The 16,532-nt window shown below is 42.0% G+C and overlaps 1 protein-coding gene across 1 annotated transcript in view; it reads left to right on the plus strand.

Moving 5' to 3' along the window:
• The first annotated feature begins 768 nt into the window (after nucleotides 1-768).
• The window catches only part of snapc3 (small nuclear RNA activating complex, polypeptide 3), a 49,590-nt gene continuing 33,826 nt past the window's right edge, over nucleotides 769-16,532 (plus strand). The window contains exons 1-3 of the mRNA XM_041186556.1: nucleotides 769-1,044; nucleotides 8,150-8,227; nucleotides 16,279-16,363. Coding sequence (XP_041042490.1) covers nucleotides 788-1,044; nucleotides 8,150-8,227; nucleotides 16,279-16,363 — 420 coding nt within the window. The 5' untranslated portion in view covers nucleotides 769-787. The remainder of the gene's footprint in view (nucleotides 1,045-8,149; nucleotides 8,228-16,278; nucleotides 16,364-16,532) is intronic.

Below are 16,532 nucleotides of genomic sequence, written 5' to 3' on the forward strand. Positions count from 1 at the left end.
CCTTCCATACCAAAGACTTCGACCACGCACCATCCTGACTTGGAACAATATTGCCATTCCTTCAGTGTCACTGGTTCAAAATCCAGGAATTCTCTTCCGAACACAAATGTAGGTGTACCTACATCAGATGACTGCAGCGGTACAAGATAGTGACTCATCAGCATCTTCTCAGGGCAGTTAGGGATGGGCAACACACATCTTGGAGTCCAGAGTTAATGTTGAGGAGTCCCATGACCATTGCCTTCCAAAATAGACCACAGTGCTATCACACCTGGTGGGTTTGTCCTGCTGTTGCTTGACAAGCCTGTGAGGCAGCTTTGGCATAAGTCCCCAGATGTTAGTGAGAAGAAATTTGCAGGCTTGGTTTAGGCTGATTAAATCTTTATTGTGTCTACTGCCTAAGTCGATGCCAGGTGGTCCATCCTATTTTGTCCTTAATTATTAGACCTTTTTGTAGTGGATAACAGTGGCTTGCCATTTCAAAGGGCAGTTAAAAGTCTGAGTCAACCATATTGTTATGGGTCTGAAGTCACATACAGATCAGATTAGATAAGGACAAAAGATTTCCTTCCATTCAGGATATTCATAAATCACTTTAGGTGAGGAACTCTTTTCACCTTGACTTTAATCTCTAGTTTAGCTCAGCAATTACACTCCAGAAATAGTCCAGGCGCGTTGCTCTCAGGGATCTGTAGTCAACATCGGTTCTGGTGATGATATTTCCGGTATATTGCACTACAGCTCCCACAATGCTCCGCGCTCCCAGCTTAAACTTAAAAAAGACAACATGGCGGCTGGGCCCAGTGTATCTGGGTCCGTCGCGGCTTTGACTTTGTGTTGCGTTCCTGAGTATGAACTGACGGACGTGAATTCGAAAATTTTCTGCGTCGGTTCCTTTGGCAGCCTGTGGCGGGAGAAGCTGGAGAAGGCGCACCTGGGGTTGGAAGAGGACGAGGAAGAGGACGAGGAGGAGGTGGGGCAGCAGCTGGCAATGCAGCTGGGCCTCCCCTCAGACATGGTGGAGGAGCTGCAGCTGGTGTGCGGGTGAGAGCCATGTGGAGCTCGCTGACAAAGAAAAGGCTGGGGAATGAATTCGCTTTTTTATTAATTTAAGGGATGTGGGCTTCGCTGGCTGGGCTAGCATTTATTGCCCATCCCTAGTTGCCCTTGAGAAGGTGGTGGTGAGCTGCCTTCTTGAACTGCTGCAGTCCATCTAGTGTGGGTGCACCCACAGTGCTGTTAGGAAGGGAGCTCCAGGATTTTGACCCAGTGACAGTGAAGGAATGGCGATATATTTCCAAGTCAGGATGGTGAGTGGCTTGGTGGGGAACTACGAGGTGGTGGTGTTCCCATGTGTCTGCTGCCCTTGTCCTTCTAGATGGTAATGGTCGTGTGTTTGGAAGGTGCTGTCTAAGGAGCCTAGGTGAGCTCCTACAGGATGGTACACACTGCTGCTACTGTGCATCATTGGTGGAGGGAGTGAATGTTTGGATGGGGTGCCAATCAAGTGGGCTACTTTGTCCCGGATGGTGTCGAGCTTCTTGAATGTTGTTGGAGCAGCACTTATCCAGGAAATTGGAGAGTATTCCATCACACTCCTGACTTGTCCCTTGAAGGTTGTGGACAGGCTTTGGAGAGTCAGGAGGTGAGTTACTTGCTGCAGGATTCCTAGCCCCTAACCTGCTCTTGTAGCCACAGTGTTTATATGGCTAGTCCAGTTCAGTTTCTGGTCAATGGTAACCCCCCAGGATGTTGATAGTGAGAGATTCAGCAATGATAATGGCATTGAATGTCAAGGGGTGATGGTTAGATTCTCTCTTGTTGGAGATGGTCATCGCCTGCAACTTGTGTGATGTGAATGTGACTTGCTACTTGTCAGCCCAAGCCTGGATGTTATACAGGTCTTGCTGCATTTAGACATGGACTGCTTCAGTATCTGAGGAGTCACAAATGGTGCTCAACAATGTGCAATCATCAACTTACATCCCCACTTCTAACCTTATGGTGGAAGGACGGTCATTGATCAAGGAGCTGAAGATGGTTGGGCCTAGGACACTACCAGGAGGAACTCCTGCAATGATGTCCTAGAGCTTAGATGACTGAACTCCAACAACCACAACCATCTTCATTTGTGCTAGGTACGGCTCCAACCAGCAGAGAGTTTCCCCCCGATTCCCATTGACTCCAGTTTTGCTACGGCTCCTTGATGTCACAGTTGGTCAAATGCGGCCTTGATGTCAAGGACTGTCACTCTCACCTCACCTCTGAAGTTCAGATCTTTTGTCCATGTTTGAACCAAGGCTGTAATGAGCTGAGTGGCCCTGGTGGAACCCAAAATGAGCGTCAGTGAGCAGGTTATTGCTAAGCAAGTGCCACTTGATGGCTGCTAATGGCCCATGGCACCTTGTGATTGCCCAGTCTTGAGTTGCTTGGTCTGTTCAAAATCTATCCCATTTAGCACAGTGGTAGTGCCACACAACATGATGGAGGGTATCCTCAATGTGAAGAAGGGACTTCGTCTCCATAAGGACTATGTGGTGATCACTCCTACCAATACTGTCATGGACAGATGCATCTGCGGCAGGCACGTTGGTGAGGATGAAGTCAAGTATATTTTTCCCTCTTGTTGTTTCCCTCACCAACTGCTGCAGACCCAGTCTAGCAGTTATGTCCTTTAGGACTCCACCAGCTTAGCCTGTACTGGTGCTACTGAGCCTCTCTTGGTGATGGACATTGAAGTACCCCAGCCAGAGTACATTTTGCACCCTTGCCATCCTGAGTGCTTCCTCCAAGTGGTGTTCAACATGGAGGAGTACTGAATCATCAGCTGAAGCGGAGGCAGTATGTGGAAATCAGCAGGAAGCTTCCTTGATCATGTTTGACCTGATGCCATGAGACTTCATGAGGTCCAGAGTCAATGTTGAGGACTCCCAGGGCATCTTCCTCCCGACTGTATACCACTGTGCTGCCATTTCTGCTGGGCCGGTGGAGCAGGACATACCCAGGGATGGTGAAGGTGGTGTCTGGGACATTGTAAGGTATGATTCCATGAGTATGGCTGTCAGGCTGTTGTTGACTCGTCTGTCCGACAGCTCTCCCAGTTTTGGCACAAATCCCCACATGTTAGTAAGGAGGAGTTTGCATGGTCAACAGCGCTGAGTTTGCCATTGTCATTTCCGTTGCCTAGGTCGATGCCAGGTGATCCATCTGGTTGCATTCCTTTGTGACTTTTTTTGCAGTTTACTACAACTGAGCTGGCTTGCTTGGCCATTTCAGAGGGTATTTAAGAGTCAACCATATTGCTGAGAGCCTGGAGTGACATGTTGGCTAGACCAGGTAAGGATAGCAGATTTCCTTCCGCTTAAGAACATTAGGGGAATTGGCATTGGTTTCATGCTCATCATTAGGCTTTTAATTCCAGTTTTTAATTGAATTTAAATTTGACCATCTACTGTGGTGGGATTCGAACTTGTTTCCCCCTAGCATAGATTACTAGTCCAGTGACAATACCACTATGCCATTGCCTTCCCACATATGCAAGGCTGGGAAAACAGATGCGGAGGCAAGAATTGGAGTCTGTAGCAATGCAATTGCAATGTTCCCTTATTGGTGGAGGCACTTTTTTATTCATTCGTGGGATGTGGGCTTTGCTTGGCTGGGCCAGCATTTATTGCCTATCTCTAATTGCCCTTGAGAAGGTGGTGGTGAGCTGCCTTCTTGAACTGCTGCAATCCATGTGGAGTGCCTTTGGGAAGGGAGTTATAGGATTTTGACCCAGCGACAGTAAAGGAACGGCAATATATTTCTCTAAGTCAGGATGATGAGTGACTTGGAGGTGAACTTCTAGGTGGTGGTTTTACCATCTATCTGCTGCCCTTGTCCTTCTAGATTGTAATGGTCGTGGGTTTGGAAGGTGCTATCTAAGGAGCCTCGGTGAATTCCTGCACTGCATCTTGTAGATGGTACACATTGCTGCCACTGTGTGTTGGTGGTGGAGGGAGTGAATGCTTGTAGATGTGGTGCCAAACAAGTGGGCTGCTTTGTCCTGGATAGTGTCAAGCTTCTTGTGTTGTTGGAGCTGCACTCATCCAGGCAAGTGGGAAGTATTCTATCACATTCCTGACTTGCACCTGTAGATGGTGGACAGGCTCGGGGGAGTCAGGAGGTGAGTTACTTGTGGCACAATTCCTAGCTTTTGACCTGCTCTTGTAGCCAATATTAATATGGCTTGTCCAGTTCAGTTTGTGATCAATGGTGACCCCCAAGATGTTGGCAGTGGGGGATTCAGTGATGGTAATTGCATTGAACATCAAGGGGTGATGGTTGGATTCTCTCTTGTCGGAGATGGTCATTGCCTGACACTTGTGTGGTGCGAATGTTACTTGCCACTTGTCAGCCCAAGCCTGGATATTTTCCAGGTCTTGCTGCATTTGAAATAGACTGCTTCAGTATCTGAGGAGTCGCAAATGGTGCTGAACATTGTGCAATCATCAGTGAACATCCCCCACTTCTGACCTTGTGATGGAAGGAAGGTAATTGATGAAGCAGCTGAAGATGGTTGAGCCAAGGACACTACCCCGAGGAATTCCCGGAGCTGCGATGATTAATCTCCAACAACCGTAACCATCATCCTTTGTGCTAGGTGTGACTCCAACCAGTGGAGGGTTTTCCCCCTGATTCCCATTGATTCCAGTTTTGCTAGGGCTCCTTGATGCCACACTCTGTAAAATACTGTCTTGATGTCAAGGGCAGTCCTTTCACCTCACTTCTTGAGTTCAGTTCTTTTGTCCATGTCTGAACCAAGGCTGTAATGAGGTCAAGAACTGAGTGGGCCTGGTGGAACCCAAACCAGGCATCAGTGAGCAGGTTATTGCTAAGCAAGTGTCGCTTAATAGCATGAAACATGTGTGAGGGGTATTTTCCTGCCCAGTGGATAGTAATACAGTCTACTGCCTGGTAGGAGGAAGGAGCAAGGACCAGTGCTTAAGTCTGCATCCTGCAAAATACTGAATGCCTGAAGTCAAACCTATAAGTCTTTAATTGCTTAACATGCAGATCTATACTGGAGCAGGGCATACATTCAAGCTGCAACTGATAGTACTGGCACACTAATATATAAAAAAGCCTTTACACAGCAGATCTCTATAACACAGCCAAGATGGTCGTTTCAGGATTGGCTTATGTTTGGGCACTCCAGATGCTCCAAGTTTTTTTTTTCTAGTCCATTTCTCTGCTTGATGGACAAGCTGGAACCCATCATAAGGGAACAAACCCAAATTGAAGGAGAATGTTTAAGAAGGCTTTTCTTACTTATTGCTTTTAAGAAGATTGAGGGACTGGGGTAGGTGAAGCTGGAGCCTTCTTGTGCTTTTATATATTATTCCCCTTCTCACCCATTCTCACATACACAAACACCACATTCGGACTCCTACAGTGCAAGTAATTACATGTTCAATCTTCAGAGAACGTCAGCTTGGCAGTGCTAGGAACAACAGCTGCAATCTAAAACTTTTTTAAAAATTTTAATTTCTCAAAGAATAGGATTGAGAACTTGTGTTAACTCAGAATCATAGAACTGTTAAATAACAGAAGGAGGCCATTTGGCCTGTCATATCTGTGCCAACTCTCAGCAAAAGCAAATTGCCGAGTCCCCACCTTTTCCCCATAGTCTTCCAGCTTTTTTTCTTGTCAGATAAATAACCAATTCTGTTCTTAAAGATTGAATCTCCTTCACCACACACTCGCACAGTACATTCCAGATCTTAATCATGTGCAAAAAATAAATTTTCCTCATGTCACCATTGCTTGTTTTGCAATCACCTAAAATCATTATCATCTGGTTCTTGATTCTTCCACCAATGAGAACAATTTCTCAATATCTACTCTGTCCAGATCCATCATGATTTTGAACAGCTCTATCAGATCTTCTCTTAATCTTCATCAAGGAGAACAGCTCTAGCTTCACCAATCCAATTGCATTTTCTTCTTGCATAGAAATTTGGTTAGACTACACTTAAAACACAGTTTGAGTACTGTGCAGAATTCTGGTTTATGTATTACAGAAAGCCACTGGAGTAGGTGCCAAAAAACATCCACAAGCCACACATCAGGCTTGTGAGCAAAATTCTAAGTCATGGAATAAAAGGGAAAGTAGGCACTTGGATCAGAAATTGGCTCTGTGACAGGGAACAGAGAATAGTGATAAATAGTTCTTTTTCAGATTGGAGGAAGTTTTGTAGTAGAGTTCTTCAGGGGTCAGTGTTGGGACCCTTGCTCTTCCTGATATGTATTAATGACCTAGACTGTGGGGTGCAGGGCATGATTTCAAAATTTGCAGATAATAGGAAGATTGGAAATGTTGACAACTGTGATGGGGATAGTCTTGAACTTCAAAAGGACATAGACATGTTGGTGGATTGGGCAGACAAGTGGCAGATGAAGTTCAATGCAGAGAAGTGTGAGGTGATTCATTTTGTGAGGAAAGATATGGTGAGACAGTGTAAAATAATGGGAGAGCCTCTGAAGGAGGTGCAGGAACAGGGACCTTGGTATATATGTACGTAAGTCATTGAGGATGACAGGGCTTGTTGAGATAGCAGTTAATAAAGCATATAGTATCTTGGGCTTCATTAATAGGGGTAGTGTGTACAAGAGTAAGGAGGTCATTTTGGACTTGTATAAGACACTAGGCCTCTTCTGTAATACCCCAGTTCTGGGCACCATGCTTGAGGAAGGATGCGAAGGCCTTGGAGAGAATACAGAGGAGATTCACAAGAATGATTCCTGGGCTGAAGAATTGTAGCTATGAGGATAGATCGGAGAGGCTGGGACTGTTTTCCTTGCAGAAAAGGCGGCAGAGAGGAGACTTGATAGAGGTATTCAAGATCCTGAAGAGTATGTAAAGGTGTGTAAAGGATAATGAGAAACTGTTCCCATTCAAGAGAACATCAAGAACTAGAGTGCACAGATTCAAAATAATTGACAAAAAGAGTAAATGTGATCTGAGGAGAAATTTTTTCACCTAGAGGGTGGTTGGAGTCTAGGACGAACTTCCTGAGAGGGTAGTGGAGGCAAAAGGGATTTGGATTGCTTCCTGAAAAAGACAATGTGCAAGGTTACAGGGATAAGGCAGGGGAGGGGGACTAGGTGGAATGCTTTTTCAGAGCCAGTGCAAACTCGATGGGCTGAATAGTCATCTCCTGCACTGTGATACAAAGATAATACAAACACTGAGAAGGTATGTTTATCAAGAAAAGTTGAACTCTAGAAAAGAAAAAGTTAAGGGATGACCTAGTAGATCTATAAAGTTATGAAAGAGTTGATAAGGTAGACACTAGGAAAATATTTTCACTTGTGGGTTAGACCAAAGGTTAGGGGCCATAAAAATAAGATAGTCAATAATAAATCTGGGGAATTCAGGAGAAATGTCTTGACCCAAAGATTGATGAGAACTTGCTATCTGTGGAGAGAAATTAAATATCCTAGGGCACCTCACAGAGGAGACATTTGATTTTGAGCGATGGGAGATTTTGAGAAGGCTGCAGGGCGCAGCAAGTTGGAAGGGTGAAGGATATTATTCCAGGTAGCTGTGGCCAAGAACACTGAGCACTACGTTCAGATTGGAAGGGGAAATCAAAGGGAAGCCAGAGTGACAACAAAGATGATGCAGGGTGGCAAGTAGGGTTGGAGGAGGTGAGGAGGATATATAAATGATGTTTAAGGATTTTGAATTCACTGTCTTGGGATAAAATAGACATAAAGAAAATTTCAGTGCAGTAGACCTAAAATAAAAGCCACAAATGCATAGCATTTTCCTGACTCTAGCTACTGTGTGAATACAGATCTGACTACTGGCTTTTCCTGCTTGTTTTTCTCCATGAGTTTAGTCTTATTTAAATCACCTATGCGTGGCCAATCTCCATTTTCTTTGATCGCAGTTTTATTTGATTATCCTTTTACATTGTGATCTTGGTTTTAAGGTGAGTGGCTGAAGGGCACTGCTGTTCTGCATTTTACTTGTATATGGTGCAGCTGCTTCAATGGATCCGTCCAGTGTAATAATGCCACAGTTAAGATTCACCGTGTATGACCACGATGCTCTCACTCCCAATAAGTATACCCAAAGGAAGTATTTCTTTGTTTTGCACAGTGTTGATACATTGAACTGCACAGAAGAGGAGACCAGTACAGATGTCATCCCAGAAGATACAGACCTAGTCACGTTGGAGTATGTATTTTTATTATATATTTGTCTGTCTCTCCACCCGAGCTCACTATCACCACCACTGCTCCTAGTCCCCCTTCCCCATTTTCACTCTACGCCCAGCAATTTCACAGCCCTTGAGTAACACTTCCTGGCTTTTGTGTAATAGGGATATCTTTGCCCAGAATCCGTAGTGACAGAGAAAGCTCTCTTACCCTGAGCTAGGTAATTAGCCATTCTGCAGCACACTCCAGCCATCTAGCCAACAAGCTAACCAGCCCTCACCCTGTGATATTGCTATGCAGGCATTCAGTTTTAAAGGTAGAAGGGTTCCTTTGTTGCTGTGTGTCAATGCCTGCTGGGCTAAGAGATTGCAATTAAACAAAAGCTTTTTTTTTCATTCCGCTGGTACATGGCACTTACTTGTATGTCCAACTTTTTAATTTGTAAATGTACTTGCATTAAAGGCTACCTGTAATTCGCTTTTTGTGAGTGCCTTTTGTTTCACAGTGGAGTTTGTACCTATTACGTGGTAAACTATTTGGGAGTGTAAGTTTTTTTTAAAAGAGGTCTTCAATTGTACAGGATTCACTCAACTCAAATCCTGCACCTTCATATGCCTGAGCGTTGAACATTTTCCCCATTCAATTCCGAGATTATCAGGACTCCTCTCTCTGCTCTGATTGAAACCACCACAATGATCATTAGTATGTGTAGATTGTGGATTAATAGAATTAATTATAGGATGAATTCTAAAGAGGAAGGTGTAAAGAACAAGAAATAGGGACAGCTAAAGAAACCAAACCAGTGGCAAAAATTCTTATCAGATCAGGGTCTAAAGGGAGAAGACTGTATATCATCAGGCCTTGTAATGTTTTTAGATGAGTGCTGTACACACATGAGGAAGGAATACAGAAAACTTTTTTAAAGAAGTTATATACTCTACTTCATTGCAGAGTTCAAAATACACAGCGTGGTGGGTAGATTCTTCCTCAGCATTGCAGGTAGCCCAAGAAAAAAATAAAGGGTGAAAAATTCAAGAAAGCTCACAGCGTCCAAGCTACCTTGCATTATGGCTCCTCCATGGTCCAACAGGGCTGAAGAATTGCAAGCGCAGGTGTCTCATTGGGAGCAGGAAAACAGGGCAGAGTTTGATTGGAGGACTGAATCTGCCAGTCGATGCCCCTCTGATCACAGATTCTGTCTCTCCCATCCTCACTTCCCCAAATTTCATTCCTCCCCACTCTTGCATCTCATCCATAGAGAGGATCTATAATTGGATCAACAGCAAGAGTGGAAGGGAGGGAACTTTTGATTGGAGGAGCTGGAGCAGTTATCCCGCATGACAAGTCCAACTTGTTCAACTGTGAAACTTTGACATTCTCCAGGAGGTCTATGAGAAGAAACAGAAATAGAAAACAGAATGGAGGAGATGGCTGGAAATCAAGCAACGAGGTCAGAAGCAGACCCGGGGTTCGGGGGGGTACCGAGAATATCTTCAAAGCCAGCAGCCTGTGGAGAGAAGGTCCATCCCGTTTTAATTTCCCTGTAATCCTGTGGTGGTAGGTGGGGAGGCAATTGGAAGAGAAGGCCCATCCCATTTTAATTTTCTTATCATCATTACACTCTTATGTTGGGAGAAGCCCTGTATTTATGGCAACAGATGGGTAAAATATCAAAAGCGATTCCTGATGGAACTGTTAACAAGTTAAAGCAAACACACTGACCCATAGAGCCTGTAGATGGTAACAGGTCTATGATGACGGCGGATCATTAATCACTGGTTACTGTGAGGTTTCTCACATTCAGAACCCTCAACCCGTCATTTAATGAGAGAATCCAAAGGTTCTCTCAGTTTCCCAGGAGAGTTCAAGGGAGTGGATCGTGACCTTATACACACTGATTGTCCAAGCCCATCACCATGATCAGTCTTTGACCCTCTTTATTTGCGGAGACTACAATTTGAAATAACTCAATGGTCATTAATCAGCTCTCTGGCCATACACGAGGTGCTTCCAGAACTGCCTTGCTGTTAGAGCCTGCTCTGAGCCATCTTTTATGATGAAAAAGTTATGTGGAAAGTTATTGATTTTATATAAGATCTGCCATTAACGTTAATCTGTAAAGTACTCCCCTACAAATCTCACTGACATAGCCAAAGATGAAAGTTGATATGAGGTGATGTTCAGTGTTTGAAAAAGACCTCTGAGATGGTAACTAATAAACTTTTAAAAAAAAAATTAACTAGACTAGATGTAACCTTTTCATTAAAATTCTAAAGGAGGAGGAGGAGGCCATTTGGCCCATCGTGTCTATGCCAATTTGATGAAGGAGTTATCCAATTAGTTCTAGTCCCTGGCTATTTTACATAGCCTTGCAATTTTTCCCCTTCAGATATTTATCCCATACCCTGTTGAAGTTTTCTTTTGAATTTGCTTCCAAGTGCATGAGGAACACAACAGTCTTTAATATTGTGCTATCTTACCTAACTAAAGAAGGAAACCCTTAAAATTCAGCACAAATGCAGAAGATACTGTTACTACGTGACTACATTACCTAACGGAGGAGTTAGTGAAAATGAAAATGTAGCCGTCAAAAAGTAGCCCTCAAAATCTCAAAAAAATTTTGACCCCCACTTCATTGCTATTAATTCTTTTTGGGAGAGAGAACATTAATGTAAATTTTGCAGCCTTACATGCAGATAGTAGAGTTGGGGACAATTGCTCGTGGAATGAGCAGGCTAGATGGACAGAAATTGTTTTCCGTGCCCATGTTGTGGAGTGCCAGTGACTTGAACTCATATTTTGGGGAATTTGGGATCATTTTTATTAAATATTATTAATTCTGGATCAGTAGCAATCACTCCTCAAAGTAAACACATTCCATGAATGTGAATTAGAACCAGTTAATGTGTTTGTCCAAAATGCTTCTCCTTACATTTCACTTTAGTTTGAGCTGATGAGCATATTAACATAAATCTGTTAAAATAAATTCATTTGTGAATTCAATGGGATACAGCTGTCAAGGGAGTTGTAACCTAGAAAAGCAGTAGCCAATTTGCTGCCAATCACCAGACAGAGTTGGAGAGGATTGGAGTTTAACACTTTGGTTTCATGCCGAGGTGGGACAAGGTGACAGACAAGAAATCTGGAACACAACTCTTAAGTTTAGTACCTGTTGTTTCAGAATTGCGTGTTAGAAAAATGTCACTGACCCACTGGCAGTGTGACGTGCTTTATTATATTCTATATTGCAAGGACAGTCCTGGGATAGATCAAAAATTGCTGTAAATGTTAATCTGTTCACTCATGTTAGTTAAGTAAATCACGTTGTTAGCTCATTCTTCTAGAAGACAGGAGAAATGTATGCAAGAATGCAGTATTCAGTTTTCATACTAACTGTGTTATGCTATTGTGTAGTAAAGGATTGTAAGGGGCACAGGAAACACTTGTGGGAGAAACCAGTGATGTTGAACCTGAGATGAAATTGAAGGTAGGGCTGTAATTTGTTGTGTATCTATTGTCCATGATTGTGATTTAATATGGCATTTTTAACTAAAGAACAAATGACAGACAACATTTATTATTTGCATGAAAGCAAAATACTGCGGATGCTGGAAATTTATTATTTGCTGTTGTGACTTTTTAAAATCTGGGCATTAAAGATTTTTGGTAGCACACACAGCAGATTTGGATAACTTAATCTGGTGCTATGAACCTTGAAACACTTTTATTCATCAACTCGAGATCTAGACTCTTGATCATGTCCTTTTAAGTTGAGGCTATATTTAATTACAAAACAAAAACAGAATTACCTGGAAAAACTCAGCAGGTCTGGCAGCATCGGCAGAGAAGAAAAGAGTTGACGTTTCGAGTCCTCATGACCCTTCAACAGAACTGAGTGAATCTAAGGAGAGGGGTGAAATATAAACTGGTTTAAGATGGTTGGGGGTGGGGGGGGGTGTAGTTGTAGGGACAAGCAAGCAGTGATAGGAGCAGATAATCAAAAGATGTCACAGACAAAAGAACACAGGCGTTGAAGGTGGTGATATTATCTAAACGAATGTGCTAATTAAGAATGGATGGTAGGGCACTTAAGGTACAGCTCTAGTGGGGGTGGGGTGGAAAGGCTAGCAGGGCATAAAAGATTTAAAATTAATAGAAATAGGTGGGAAAAGAGAAATCTATATAAATTATTGGAAAAAACAAAAGGAAGGGGGAAGAAACAGAAAGGGGGTGGGGAAGGAGGAGGGAGTTCAAGATCTAAAGTTGTTGAATTCAATATTCAGTCCGGAAGGCTGTAAAGTGCCTAGTCGCCTAATATTTAATTAAGTGCTGTATAATCTGGATATTAAGATTATTTGCAAAGGACCTGTGATAAGATGTCACATAATTAATAAGGGCAGAGCTTGTGGAATCGGGACAGTGGAATGGATAGTTGAAAGATAAACAGCAAAATAAAGGTAGCTGAAGGTGGAAAGTGGGGTCTCACAAGGATCAGTGGTGGGTCTACTGTTGCTCGCAATTTATATGAATGATTTTGACTTTAGAATCAAAAACACAATTTCCAAATTTGTGAATGACACCATTTGGGGGTGTAGTCGGTGCAACAGTTGCAAGAAGACATCAATAAACTTGCTGACTGACGTGTAATTGGCTAATGAATTACAACTCGGGTAAATGTGAGGTATTACGTTTTGGTAAGGAAAGTGAGAATCCAAATGGAGTAGAGAAAGAAAAGAACCTTAAGAGTATAAGTACACAAATGACTAAATGTAGTGATACAGTTTAATAAGACCATTAAAGCAAACCAGGCACTAGGATTAATTTCCAAAGGGATCAAATTGTGACGAGCTGAACTAGAAGCCCCCAATATAAGATAATCAAGAATTCAAATAGGGAATTCAGAGGAAATCTTTCTCACAAAGTGGTGAGAATGTGGAATTGTTGCATTAAGCAGTATAAATGCATTTAAGGCCAGATAAGCACATGAGAGAGAAGGAAATAGAGGGTTATGCTGATAGAATTAGGTAAGAAGAAATGGGGGGGAGGTTCATATGGAGCATAAATGAACTGATTGGATCAAGCGACCTGTTTCTGTGCTATATATTATATGCACTGTTTACAGTAAATAACTTAAATTGAGTTTTTGTATCAGCATACAAAAAGAGAGATGAGAAAAGATCTGACCCATTGAGGCTCAACTTATCCTTTAAAATGTGTAATCTCACTTGTCTTAAGATAAAATATTATAAAATTAGAGGTGTACATCCCAGAAAGAGCCAGTTGGATGGAAGATCATTTTATCTGCGGTAACAGTTTATGGAGGAAGTACAGCTTCATGACCAGGTATTTTCATTAGACTTTTAAAAAAGTTATATTTTTAATTGCAGACTACATTGCTTTTAATACCAGAATCGGCAGTATTGGAGCATGGAACATATATTGAATTACAGTATTTTTGAAGTTTGTTCATTTGCAGGATACTGGCACCACAGTGATAAGTGTTGAGAAAGAGCTTGCATTTCTATAGTGTCATTTATAACATTCAAACATCCAAGGTGTTTTATAGCCAATTAAATACTTTTCAAGTGTAGTCACCTTTGCAATGTAGGGGAACGTAATAGCCAGTTTTTACACACAAACACCAATGAGATTAATGACCAGATCATGTGTTTTATTGATGGATGAGGAGTACCTGTTGACCATGATACCAGTAGAACTTGCTTGCACGTCTTTGAAAAGTGCCATGTGATCTTTTACATCATCTGAGAGCAAAATTGGGTTGTTAGTTTAATACCTCATTCGCAAGATGGCAGCTCTGACAGTGCAAAACACTCCAGTCCTATGTGGAAGTATCAACCCAGATTTGGTGCGCAAGTCTCTGGACTTGATCCTTTGACATAATGACTCTGGCAAGGACAGTACCAGCTGAGCCAAGGCAGATGGCTATTCAGCACGGTGTTCGAATTGCCTGTGTTCATAGTGGTGTTTCAGCTGTTAGATGCAAAATCTTAATGTCGTCATAATATTGTGGTTGTGCTGGTGTGGTGAAAAGCCATCAGGTAAAAACTGAAAATGAGTCTGGGCATAAGTGTTGCAACAGAATTATCTGTTTCTATTTTTAGAATCTGTTTAATATGAAAGCAGCCTTAGTAGTGTTCAATTAACTGGTAGAACTTTGTCATCAACGTACAAAATTGGAAATTTCATGCAGTCTTTGGGGTTGATAGGTCAGCTTTTACTTGCACCATTGTAGTGCACGTAACTATGAAATCCTAGCGGTTTCTGCTCTACTCTCTCAACATTGCTCTTTGGCTGACAACCTCATGTTCCCTTCCCTTAGACTTTTTTTTTTACTCTTCCCTGTCTTGTAGCAGTGGAAATGCTTGGAGCAGTTGGAATACATTAAAATATTTAGTGTTCTAGGGAAGTGCAGTGACTGAAGGGGCATCTTATATGATTTCTCAAGGTGTTTAGGCTGAAAAGTGGGAGCTTCGCAGTTGTTTTGTATTGATAACTTGCATTTATTTGGCATCTTTATCATAATATATACCAAGGTGCGCTTTACAGGGGCCTTATCAAAATGTGACACTGAGCCACAATGCGAAACTAGGAAAGGAGAGGTAGATTTTAAGCAATGTTTTGAAGAAGGAGATGGAGGCAGTGTTTTAGAGAGGAAATTCCAGGACTTAGATAGCTGAAGGTATATAGGGGATGTTTGAGAGATCAGATTTAAGGACAGAGATCTCTGTGGGCTTTAGGGATGAAGCAGGTTACAGAGATAGGGAGGAGCACAGCCATGGAGAGTTTTGAAAACAAGGATTAAAATTTTAAAACTTCTTCCAGTAATGAGTTACTGGCACTTAGGGACTGTGTGCCGTGGCTGGAACAAACTTGCACCTATGTGCCATAGTGCCGTACAAAAGTATTTGGAGTCACTCATCAACGTTTTTTTTTTTAAAGAAATGAAAAGCAGTGCTCCAGTTTTAAAATAACCATCATGTGGCAAATCAAATGTTCCAATTTTAAAACCAAGGTGCTGCCAGACCACAGAGCTGGGGGATGGTGGGGAGAGGGGTGTTGGTGGGTGCAGAACAGTGCTCCTAGGCTGCGAAATTTAAGATATTTGTCATGGTGTTAATTCCCTCATTTGCCTGGCTTCTTCATTCATCCACCACCTAAATCCTGACAGGCATATAAAGGAACTGTTCTTTCTTAAGTTCATACCATAGATGTGAACGTCACTGGCAGGGAAGCATTTATTGCCTATTTTTAGTTGCCCTAGTACAACTGAGTGGCTTGCTAGTCCTCTTCAGAAGTCTATTAAGAGTCAACCATGTTGGTGTGGTACTGGAATCACATATAGCCCAAACTGGGCAAGGTCGGAAGGTGTCCTTCTCTAGAGCACACGAGTGAACCATATTAGTGAACCAGTTGGATTTTTAACCTCAATCTGACAGCTTCATGTTCACTTTACCGATACCAACTTTATATTTTGAGACTTAAAAAAAAAACTAAATTTAAGTTCTCAATGCTATGGTTGAACCTGTACTTCCATTCTATGGATTATTAGTCCAGGTCTCTGGATCACCAGTTCAGTAACATAACCACTGCACTAACCTTCCTAATAATATTGCACTGTGCTTGTAGGTGATGTATTTCAATACCGTAAGGATTTTAATAAATATTGAAATATATCAGGAGAATGTCCTTCTCATTGTCAGCTCCTTTCACAAGTAAATGGCATTTTCTCTGGATTATGTGATTTTTTTTGAAGTAGCAGTTTTAACATCTGTTTATCCAGATATGATTTCAAGGAAACCACGCATAAGCTATATATACACGAGTGGAAGAAGAAACTTCAGCAAAAGTTGTTTTAAATAATGCTTGTATGCAGAAAATGGAAGCCAATTTAAGTCCATTGTCAAAATTCCTAATCCAAAGGATTGTTAGCATTTGGAATGGACTTCCAGGTAGAATGTTGAAGTCAAACAGTTGGATGCTGTGGTAGGGTAGCTGTAGATTTGTGTTTTCAAACTCAAGCTCTTACCTTGAAATTATTTTCTTGTTCAGAATCCGAAAGAAAGTAATTGAAAAGAGAGAGGAACGTTTGATATATGATCGTACCTGTAGACAGGAAACGTTTGAACATGAACATGTAAGTACATTTGCCTTAATCATCATTTTTAATGGTTTTGGTTTAGGAACCATATTTTCAGCAAATTCTGTTTGAATTTCTGATTATTTGACACATTGCTTCCATGAAAATTGAGTATTATAGATTATAAAGCAAAAGTATTTAAATCTTTGGTGGACTGCTGCAAGTC

The sequence above is a fragment of the Carcharodon carcharias genome, chromosome 4 (genome assembly GCF_017639515.1).
Source record: "Carcharodon carcharias isolate sCarCar2 chromosome 4, sCarCar2.pri, whole genome shotgun sequence".
In the NCBI taxonomy this organism is placed as follows: Eukaryota; Metazoa; Chordata; class Chondrichthyes; order Lamniformes; family Lamnidae; genus Carcharodon; species Carcharodon carcharias.